A 12,408-nucleotide genomic window follows, 5' to 3' on the forward strand; every position below is an offset into this window, starting at 1 on the left:
AATATTGTTATTATAGGTCACTTTTTTTTTTTTTTTTTTTTTTAAAGTGTCTTGAGCTTTTTTTTCTTATTTTGTAACTTGTAATCTTTTAAGATAAACAATATACAATACATACATATTTATATTATATATATATTAAATGATACATATATTTATGTTTTCCTATTGATATTTAAAAACATTACACATGAATATGTTTAAAATGTATATAAGAATATAAAATATATTTATCTTTATCTAAACAATTTTTCATAAAGCTAAAATAGCTAGTTACCCCAAAAATAAAATATACATATTTGTTTACATGCTTGTATATATAACCTTAAGTATAAATCTCTGTAAGTACACTGGTGATATAATTTGTAATATTGTAATTATTATATTAATATATTATTTTTTTAAAAATTACATTTTATTTTAATTTTAAAAAAATATTAAAAATAAAATAATAAGGAAAATTAATTATTTTTTTGTATTATTTTATTCCTTCGTGTGTTGGATAATATTTTTATATAAAAAAATAAAAACAATACTAATAATAATAATTATTATTATTGTAAATTAAAAATATATATATTTAGATTATATATTATCTGTATAAATGTGTTTTATTATATATTTCAACAGAATATTCTTTTCTTTTCTTTTACTTTTTTTTTTTTTTTTTTTTTTTTATGTATCTTATATGTTACTATATATTTTTTATATACAAAATAAACACCTTGAAGAAATAGAAAAAGTAAAAAAAGAAATTAAACATGCATCTGAAAATTTAAAAAAAATACGCATTTTTTATAATACCTTCTAATAAAAATATATATATATTCATATATGTATATATATATATATATATCATACTTTATAAATAACTATGTAAATAAATATATATATATAATTAATGTAGTAATATAAAATTTTTAGGCAGTATAAAAAAAAAATATAATAAAAATATATGTCGCGTTAACAGTTACATCTTTTTCGTTGTATTATTTTAAAAGCCCTTATATATGTAAGGTATAAAAATATGAGAATAAACTTTATATTATGCAAAAGAATAAATTATAGTTTTAATCTGAACTTAATTTTTTTTTTATTCCTGTAATAAAAAAAAAAAATATATTATACATATAATTATATATATATTATATATATGTATAATTTATTTATATTTATATATTTACAACCATCATATACAAATAATTATAGGTATGCAATAATATATTCAATAAAAATTATTTTTTCGTATATATATAATATGCATATAATATATTATATACTTAAACATATAGCTCAACAGAAAAAAACAAGAACCACAAAAAAAAAAAAAATAAAATAATAAAATAATATAAAATAAAATAGAAAAAAATTATTTAAACTGAATTTACAATATATATATATATATATATATATATATATATATATATACATATAAAGTAGAAACAAATTATATTATTTATAATATTATTATTCTTATATTTTATAGCAAAAAAATTAAATGATATGTAATATTAATTTTTTGTATTTAAACTTATTTTTAGTTATTTTACTATAGTTATATTTTTATATATTATTTAAAAATTATAATAATGTAGCAAAGAATTTTTCCTTCTTTCCTTATATTTTTTCTTTTTTTTTTTTGGTTTATAATATTATAATGGTATAAATTTTATAGATTAACATATTCAAATAATAATAATAATAAATAGTGATTTTAAGTTAAATATATTGACCCTTTTTTTTTTTTTTTATTTAAAAAAAAGGAAATAAAAAAAAGAATTAAAAGAAGAAAAAGAAGAAAAAATGTTTCAATATATATATATATATATATATTAAAACACTTTTTTATAAATAAAAGAACAGCTTCTTTTATTTTTAGTCAATTAAATATTACATGAAAGATATTTTTTTAAAAAATAATCTTTTATTTCACTTTAGTTTTTATAGTATTTTTTTTTTTTTTTTAACAAAAAAATCGCCATTATTCATTGATGAGACATTATTTATATATTAGACAAAACAAAAATGGATAATGATAATAAAAGAAAAAAGACGAAGAAAAAGAAAGTTCGAAACGTTAATAATAAAAATAATAATGGTAAATAATATATATATATATAAAATAATAAAAAAAATAATGTATATTTTATGTAAATATATTATTTATAATTTTTTTGTATTATAGAAAACAAAAAGAAAGTGATACAAGAAAGCCAAGATGAACAAAATTATGCAGAACAATATGCAGATCAAGTTAAAGAGATATTAGCGTTACATCATATTTTTTTTCCTTTGTATGTAGACAATCCAGGGTAATAAAGAAATAATAAAATAAAATAAAAAAAGTAGATAAATAAATAAATAAATATATATATATATATATATACCAGAGGGTTATATATTTTCCATGTTGTTTAATTCATGATACATTTTATTTTATATGTATTTAAATTATTTTTTTTTTTTTTTTTTTTTTTTTTTTTTTTTTTTTTTTTTGTAGGCATGTAAAAAAATGCGATTTACCAAACGATTTAATGAAAGATAATGAATATATAAAGGATAGTAAGGATTTATGTGAAAATATTATTGTTGATATAAATGATGAAATAAATAAAAATACGTGTTTAACGTTTAGTATATTTTTGAATATTGATGATATTATAGAAAAGTATAAAATAACATTTATTTGTGAAAAAAGCTATCCATATTCATATCCAAATGTTGTTATACATATGAAAAGCAAATTAAATGAAGAACAAAAAAATGATATAACATTAAATATAAAAAAAATATGTGCAATGAATTATGGAAGAATTACCTTATTTGAAATTTGTGTATTCATGAATGAATATTTAAATGAAATATTCAGTAATGATTTCCAAAATTTGTGGGAAGAAATGAATTATCGAATTGATGATACAAGTTTAAAAAAAGACAGAGATAATGAAATATTTAATGATATACATAATGAAAAAGAAGACGGACATAAATTAGAAAATTATAAAAATGGACTAAATGATAATAATGACGATGATTATAAAAAAAATAATGAACTTATAAATAATCACAGTGATGGGATTTATGAACATATGAAAAATCATCAATGTGATCAAAAAGGTTATTATGATATAGGAGGAGGTCTAAATGATGAAATAGAATCTAAGAAAAAAAAAACACAAATATTATATGAACATGGTATACAATATGATGAAATAGAAATAAATAATAAAAACAAACTTATAGACAATCATATAAAAGATACATATAATTTTCATAGTCAACCTTTTAATAAAAAAGGTTATTATAATAATGAATATTTGAAAGAAATGTACTTATCAAAAAATAATGATAATGAAACAATTAATGATGAAAAATATATAGATAATAATTTGAATACCAACCTTCAAAATTATAATTATTTACAAAATAATATAATTAATGAACAAAAATATTTTTTAAATACCTATAATTTCAATAGTATATCAGGATTTTCTTCAATAAACAGTTGCCTTATTAATCAACAACAATATGAAATAAATAGAAATAAAGAAGAATGGCAAACAAAAATCAAAACAAATTTTTTAGAAAATAAATTGAATTCAAAAAATATTTTAGACAATTCAGAAAATTATGATATGATAATACAATGTAAAGATAGTAATTTTAAAAATTTTAATATTATAAAAAATATTTCAATTAATAATTATAGAAATACATTTCTAGTAAGACATAGTATTGATACAAATGTATATATTATACATTCTTATGTCCTATTAAATATCTCATATTTCTTAACCTTCTTTTTCAATCATATGGTTTTCTGTAATAGAGATTTTAATCTCTTCTGTAACATATTAAATGATAAAAAGGAAATTCAAAAAAATAAAAAAAATAAAAAAAATGAAGAACTATTTAAAGAATATTTAAATGATATTATCAATTTAAGAAATTCCAAAAAAAAAAAAAATTTCTTATTAAAAAATTCTCATGATGAAGATAAGAACAAACAAGATTATTATATTCCTACTGTCCATTTTTTTTGTAGTGAATATCAATTTTATGCTAATAAAAATTGTGTTATTACACAAAATAAAAATAATAAAAATTTACACAATATATTAAATGAAATAAATCATAATCGTTTGAAAAAGGTTATTCATCATTATAAACTTGTACGTAAAATTAATATTAAAAAAATCATATATGAGCTAGCCAAATTAACCAAAATACATCATAAATATTTAGCTAGATATCACTTTTCATGGTTTGAAAAGGAAAAAATCATAAATAAAGAAGAGCAAGATAAAAAAAAAAAAATAAATCAAGTGAATGACTTAATGAAAAATGTTATTTTAAATAGACTTGATCAACATGTACAACATTATATGGAAGAACATTATAATAACGAAACAGATAACATAAATAATGATACACAGAAAATAAAAAATAATAAAAGTAAGAAAGATATAAGTTATACACAAAACAAAGAAAATATAAAGAATGGTCATATATTAAAATATAATACAAATAAAATAAAAGAAGGTTTTCCATGTATTCAGTCTTTTGATTCTTACTGTACTGATTGTGCTTGTTATAATTGTTGTTGTTCATCTTCTTCATGTCCATTAGAAAATGATGACACGATACTACAAAAAAATGAAGATAAAAATGGAAATTATAGGAACAACTGTGAAAATATAAAAAAAGAAATAATTCATTTGGAAAAGGACAAAAAAAAAAATAACCTAATAGGAGATTTTTCTAATAATATAGAAAGAAAAGGATCACACAGTATGAATAGTATTAATATAATAGAAGGTTCAAAAGGTAAGGACAAAGATAAGCATATCCATAATAGTAATAATAATAATAATAATAATAATGATAATAATAATGATAATAATAATAATTATTATAATAATAGTAATGATAAAGAATATGATAATAATATTAAGAATATCAAAAATGAAAATTATATAACTCCTTTTAAAAACGATATGAACTATTTTAAAAATGTAGCATATATAAAAAGTATCTTAAATAAAAAAGAATATAATAAAAAAACATTATATATACAATGTGAACATTGTAAAGGACAATCATTAGAAAAAGAAATTGAAAATAATTTTTTTCAAAAAAATAAATATTTAATATGGAATATATTTAGACAAGTATTAGAATCTTTAAGCTATTTACATAAACAAAAAATATATATAAAAAATTTAAATTCTCAAAATATTTATTTAGATAATGATAAATATGGAGCACATATTAAAATAATCAATTATAGTATATGTAATATGATTGATTATTTCTATTTTTATCATTATTCATATAAAAATAATTCCTCTTATGTCCAACAATTCATGCAAGAATTATATAATGATATAAAAAATATAGGGAAACCATTAAATAAACAAAATAATGAAAACATTATACACTCTGAAAATATACATGATAAAGAATCTAAAGAAGAAGATATCTCTGTAAATAAATGTAACATTTTTGAAAATAAAAATGATAGTTTGTGTAAGGAATTTATAAATGATGAAAAAATAATAAACAAAGAAAAAAATGTTCCTTTTGATGAATATAACCGTATTAATAAATCTTTTAATTATAATGATTATAATAATGATGATTATGATGATGATAATGAAAAAACAATATATACATATCCATCATCAAATGAATATAAAGATTTCTATGTTCATTCTTATAATCAATATTTTTATAAATGTTTAAATAAGAAAAAATATGATTATGAAGAATTAGACTTATTTTCATTAGGTTTATTATTATATGAATTATGGCATAGACCATTTAAATCAAAAGAAGAAAAACTAATAAATATAACTACAATGATTAAGGAAAAAACATTCTCAGAATCGTTTATAAAAAATATAGATAATGATTCTTTAAAAGTATTAAAATTTATTTTAATAAGTACTATTAATTATGATACTACTGAAAAAAAAATAACAAAACTAGAATATGTAGATATTTTAAATTTAAATATAAAAAAGGATAACGAAGATTATGAACATATTAATAATAGTATGAAAACGAAAACTATCAAAGATATGAATGATGATTTAATAATTAAGGAAGAAGGGGGGATATATAATAAGAATGTAAATGTGAATATAGAAAATGAAAAAAAAATGAATAAAATAAAAAAGAATATGAATAATTATAGGGATAATATGAATAATGAAATGTTATTAAATATGAATAAAAAGAATCTAAACATTTCAGAGAAACCTAATTTATATTGTATTAATAATTCTATTAGTAGTATACTTGCTAAATATAATGAAAATGATGATAATATATCTAATCAAAAAAAAAATAAGGATTCTGAGATATATTTAGATGTAAAAGGAGATATAAGATTACTTCTAATGAATAGTATGGAATCTTCACCTAGTCATCATATTACTTCAGAGAATTTGAAAAAAGTTGATCAAACAAATACATACTCAGAACAATTAAAGAAAATATATAATTTCTTCAATCAGGATATTAATATACTGGAAGATGACAAACATATATCTTTGAAAAAGGACAACATGCAAAAGGAAGACATGTTAGAAAAAAATGTCATATTTGAAGATAATGAAAAAAAGCATAACAAGAGTAATCAGAATGATAAGATTAATAAGAACAATGGAATAAGTAGCATTAATAATAAGGATGATGAAAATATAAAATGTACTGACGAAGGTAAACACCAATTAAATGAAAATAAAAACAACATCAACAATAATGATATCAACAATAATAATAATAACAACAATAATAATAATAATAATAATAATAATAATAATAACAACAATAATAATAATAATAATAATTTTTGTAGTAACCATATGGTTGAAGAGGATATATGCAATACACATGATGAGCATACTACTAATAAAGAAGAATATGTATATAAAAATAATGATTCCAACAAATTACCAAAAATAACGGCAGAGAAATTATTAAATTATCCTTTAATACCTGTTGTGATTCAGAGAGATATATTTAAATATTTTCTTCAGAAATTAAAACATAATTCTTTAAATGAATGTATAAATGTTTTAAATATTTTATTATATAATAATAAAGAGTTATCTTTTCCATTTGAAAGGAATCGAAATGCATATGTATATACACATACATCTACATATGAATATGATGTTATTAAAAGTTATATATTTGAATATTTCAATTGGTATTTATCTAAAAAACTTTGCACATACAACCAACCTCATGTATTTCAATTAATAAAAAAAAAAGAAGATACTTTTAATGAAGAAGTAGATAATGATGTCATATCAAAAATTCCTAGCAATTTTTTAAAAAAAATTAATTTATATAAAAAAGAAATGAAGACAACAAAAATGCGTATAGAAAACGATTCTGATAATAATGAAAACAAATACGAAGATGTTAATAGTATTGAAAATTTAGATATATTAGAAAAAAATAAATCCAATAAAAAGAACAAAAAAATGAAAAAAAATGAACGAAATATTAGTAAATATTCATTTGATTCTTTACCTGAACAAAATTCAAATAATTTGAAAAATATGCAAGATCTTAAAAAAAAAAAAAGATATATAAAAAAAGAGAATTATAATAGTACTAGTAGTAAGGATAAAAACAAAAAGGATAGTATTTCAAAAAATGAAAAAAATAAAAAAAGTGATGATGAAAAGAAGGATAACAAAAAGAGAAATTTTCTTCCTATATTAGGCACATTTTCAAGGTTTAAAAAATTTCCTTTAATTAAGAGGAGTAATACATATAATGTATATAGAACTGATGATATGAATACAGATTTTTTGATAAACTATGATGATAAAAATGGACAATGTGAAATAAGTGATAAATTTGATGATACAAGTAGTTCGTATGATAATATTAAAAAAGATAATATTATTCATAATGATAATATTATTCATAATGATAATATTATTAATAATGATAATATTCCAAATAGTTCTCATACCATTGAACGATTAAGGACAGAAAATGAAGAAAATAAACGAAATATTTTAAATCGATTTAAAGACAAATTACAACTTATTGATAAAAACAATAAATTAGTATATATGCCCTTTTATCTTACTGAGTCATTTTTAAATTTAATACCACATTATAATTTAAATAAAAGCTTTATGAACTCCTTTTGTTTTTTTCAGAATTATTTTTTTGAAAATAATCAATATAAAATAATAAAAAGAGAAAATAGTATTATATATAATAATATCATTACATTAAATAATGAGAAAGATTTTTTTTATGGTAACAATATGAATGGAAATAATGATATAGAAGTTAATATGTCGTTTTGTATTTATCAATTAATAATATTATTTAATGTTATTGAGATATTTGAAAAGTTTGAAGAATATTTAAATAATTTAATAATAAAATGGAGTTATACAGATTTAATTATTATTTTAATTAGGGATATGTTATCATTAGATTGCATTAAAAAAATATATTTTTTATATCAAATATTTGAAGAAGGAAATATATCATTTAAGAATTTAAAAAAATTACTTTTGTATTTAGATATAACATATGATGAAAATATACTGAAAATATTATATTCTCTTTTATATGATCAAACAGATAGTTTACAAAATAAAATGAAGAAAATTATAAAAATGTATGATATTAAAAATCATAAGAATAAGAAATTTATTAACTATATAACATCAACCATAATTTATTTAAATAATCTTTTCCAGTATTTTAATAAATCCAATCATATTTTTACATGGGATTTTTTTATGAACCACTTACAAAATGCCTTTGGATTTGCATTTGCATTTAATATTTACTCAAATAAAAATCAAAAATATCTATTATCTTTTGGAGGTGTGTCAACACAAGTATTTAAAAATTATGATAAGGTACCATCAAATGGCACATATAATATCATTTTTGAAATATTTGTAGATTCTATATCAAATATAATATTTCAGGTATAACAAAAAAAAAAATATATATATATATATATAAATACACTATGTACATGTTATCAATATCTTACAATTTTTTTTTTTTAGGATGTAAAGAAGGATAACTTCTCCAATTTGCTAATTGATTTTCATTCTCCTAGTGTAGTTATAACAGCTAAGGCTTATAAATTATTGGTGTATGCCTTTTCTTTATATAATAGCTTAATACAAAATGGAATTAAGGTAAAATGAAAAAAATAAAACAATAAATAAATATGTTAAATAAAAGGATATACATATATATAAATATATATATACATTTATTCATATATATTTTTCATTGTTTTTCCTCTTTTATAGTGCGAATGCAGAATAACACCCCTGATGGAAACGTCCAAGTTTGAAAAGAGCTTATTGAAATATAAAAACATTAATATTCACGTGCAAATAAACCAAAAAATTAGCTCCAGTACATCAATTAATATAGAAGACTATGAAAATTCTGCAGAAAATATTTCTTCTTCAAATATAATTAATTCAGAGGAAAATGTAAATATTATATATAGCACTCACATTATGAGATTAAATATTAAAAAAAATTTTGAGAATGAGGCATCCTTAATAAATTATATAAAACAATTTTATTTGAAAAAATGAAATTTTTTTTTTTTTTTTGATATCTTAAATATTATAATGATTTTTATATTATTTCTTGATTATATAGTAACAACCTTATAAAAGGTTATAAATTAATGAAATATTTTTATATGAAAAAATATATTTATTTATTATTATTTTTTTTTTTACTGTAATTATAAATTCGAATATGTTTGTATTTATATTTATATACATTTATAAGCCTTAAGAATTTTTTTTTTTTTTATGTTTTTCCTCAAATTTGATATTTCGTAAGTTTTACAATTTTATTTGATTCATAAAATTAACATAATATTATAATTTCTTTACTAACCATCAAAATGTTTTTGTTTATATATATTAATTTAATATAATAATTTGACATAAAATATAATATGATACATTTTCATTTTTTTTATATAAACGTCAAAAAAAGAAAAGAAAAAATAACATTTCCTTCTCCTATCCTTTCTACATTATATAAGTAACACCATAATGAAAAAAAAAAAAATAAATAAAAGTTTGTTTTGAATGGGATAGGTCAGCACATATATATTAGTATCCCAAGAGCTTTAAAATTATGAAAAAACTATTATTTTTTTTTTATTGTTATATATGGTTTGACTTATTTGTTCATGTGTCTAACTTTTATATAAAACCAGTAAGTTTTGTGTAAAGTGAAAAATTTATTTTTGAAATGGCAATTTATTTTATTTTATAATTTTTGTTCTATGGATTACTTATTATATTAATATGTATGAAAAATATAAAAATATATATATTACGTCATTTTATAATAAAATTTTAATAATATATCTATGCAAAATAAGAATAAGAGAATCACAATAAATAAATATATGTGATTTATTTATTTGTTTATTTATTATTACTTTTTTTTTATTAGAAAAACTATTACACACATAAAGCAAAACGAACAAAAAATAATGTGTTGAAAAGATATTCATTTCAGTTATATAATAAAAAACAAACAGATCTGTATAATGACAATAAAAATTTTATAAGAATAGAATTTCGTCCAGGAGTAGGGGGAGAGGAGGCGTTAACCTGGTCTAAAGAATTATTAAACGTAAAAAATAAAATAAAAATATACATCGTAACAATATATATATATATTTATATTTATAAATATATGTATTATATGTATTATATAATTTTTTTACTTTTTTTTTAAGACGTACAAACTGTTCGCAGAGAGGAATAAATGCAAAGTTGAAAAAATACAAGTAAAAATAAATACTTATATGTTTATATTTATAAGTATATTCTTTTCATTTATTTGTTCATTTTTTTTTTTTTTTTTTCTCTCCGAATTTTATAGGATATTAGTGATTCCTTAGTTATAAGTTCAAATGAAAACTTAAATATAATTAAAGAGGACAAGCAAATTGAAATAAATTTATATGATCTTTTTAAAAATGAAAGTGGTATTCATCAGGTGAAAAGGATACCAAAGAATGATTCCAAAGTAGGAAAAAAATCACAAAAAAAATATAAATATAAATATAAATATAAATATATATATATATATATATATACATATATACATATGTACTATATTATTTTATTTTTTTTTATTTTCGAGAAGAATAGGATTCATTCATCCACAGCTACGATTGCAATATTTTTTCATAAAAAGGAAGAACCAAAATATGAAATTAATTTGAAAGATTTAAAAATTTCAACATTCAGATCGAGTAAACCAGGTGGACAAAATGTCAACAAGGTACTTTTGTCAAAAAAAATAATAAAATATAATTCAATTTAGGTGCACATAATAATGTTTTTATTATATTTATTATATATATATATATATATATTTTAATTTAAAGATTGAATCAGGTGTGTGCATTTTACACAAACCTACTGGAATACAAACTGAATGCCAAGAGGAAAGGTTAATATATATATGTACACAAATATATATATTTTTAAATAATCACATGTACATTAATAATACAAACAATATAGACATTATTTTATAATATTAATATAATATGTTATATTTTTTTTTTCACTATGTTGTAGAACTCAAGAATTAAATAAAAAACTTGCTATGAAAAGGTTAATTCAAAAAATACAATATATGGAAAGTAAAGAAAAGGAAAATATTATTCAAGATGAACGAGCTAAATTGGTAATTTTTTTTTTTTTTTTTTTTTTTTTTTGATCTAGCTATTATAAAAAAAAAATATATATGTGCAATTTAATATAATGGCTAGATAACAAGAAAAAAAAAAAAAAAAAAAAAAATATATACATATACATATTTATATATATATATATATATATATATATATATATATATTATATTAATTATGTGTATCTTTTTTTTTTTTTTTTTTCCTTTGTAGATAAAAGAAAGCAATAGAAGTAACAGAATTAGAACGTATAATTTTTTCAGAGGCTATATAACCGACCATGTAAATAAAAAAAAAATTGATTTAATATATTTTGAAAAGGGTAAACTAGAATACATATTAAATATATTTTAAAAATATGTCATTAAAAAATTATATTTATTTATTTTTTTTGTCATAATAAAGTTTTTTTTTTTTTTTTTTTTTTCTTTAAAACAAATACAAAAAAAAAATATATATACCTATACATATATATGTTATTAACATATATATTTGGTTGTATATAATGAAACAAGTTAAAAATAAAAAAAAAATTAAAATGAAATACAAAACATAAAAAAAGATGAAAAATAGGAAATTTTCATTTAAATGGAAGAGATACAATTTTTATTTAAATTAAATCAAGGAATAAAATATTAAAATATGGAAACTACGAA

General features: G+C 17.9%; 2 protein-coding genes across 2 annotated transcripts; both read left to right on the top strand.

Annotated features, from left to right (window-relative positions):
* Positions 1-2,022: 2,022 nt before the first annotated feature.
* Positions 2,023-9,614, top strand: PGSY75_1428500 (putative protein kinase; the record flags this gene model as incomplete). Its single annotated transcript, XM_018787975.1, has 5 exons — positions 2,023-2,095; positions 2,183-2,309; positions 2,498-8,981; positions 9,138-9,200; positions 9,318-9,614. The coding sequence occupies 5 exons, from the start codon at positions 2,023-2,025 to the stop codon at positions 9,612-9,614; spliced, it is 7,044 nt and encodes a 2,347-aa protein (XP_018639347.1).
* Positions 9,615-10,173: 559 nt separating this feature from the next.
* Positions 10,174-12,106, top strand: PGSY75_1428600 (putative peptide chain release factor 1; the record flags this gene model as incomplete). The annotated part of the gene is made up of 8 exons (XM_018787976.1): positions 10,174-10,254; positions 10,498-10,680; positions 10,787-10,837; positions 10,933-11,079; positions 11,200-11,337; positions 11,444-11,508; positions 11,640-11,748; positions 11,966-12,106. 8 exons carry the CDS (start codon positions 10,174-10,176, stop codon positions 12,104-12,106), a joined length of 915 nt encoding a protein of 304 aa, XP_018639348.1.
* Positions 12,107-12,408: the final 302 nt, after the last annotated feature.

The sequence above is a fragment of the Plasmodium gaboni genome, chromosome 14, assembly GCF_001602025.1.
Source record: "Plasmodium gaboni strain SY75 chromosome 14, whole genome shotgun sequence".
Taxonomy (NCBI): domain Eukaryota; phylum Apicomplexa; class Aconoidasida; order Haemosporida; family Plasmodiidae; genus Plasmodium; species Plasmodium gaboni.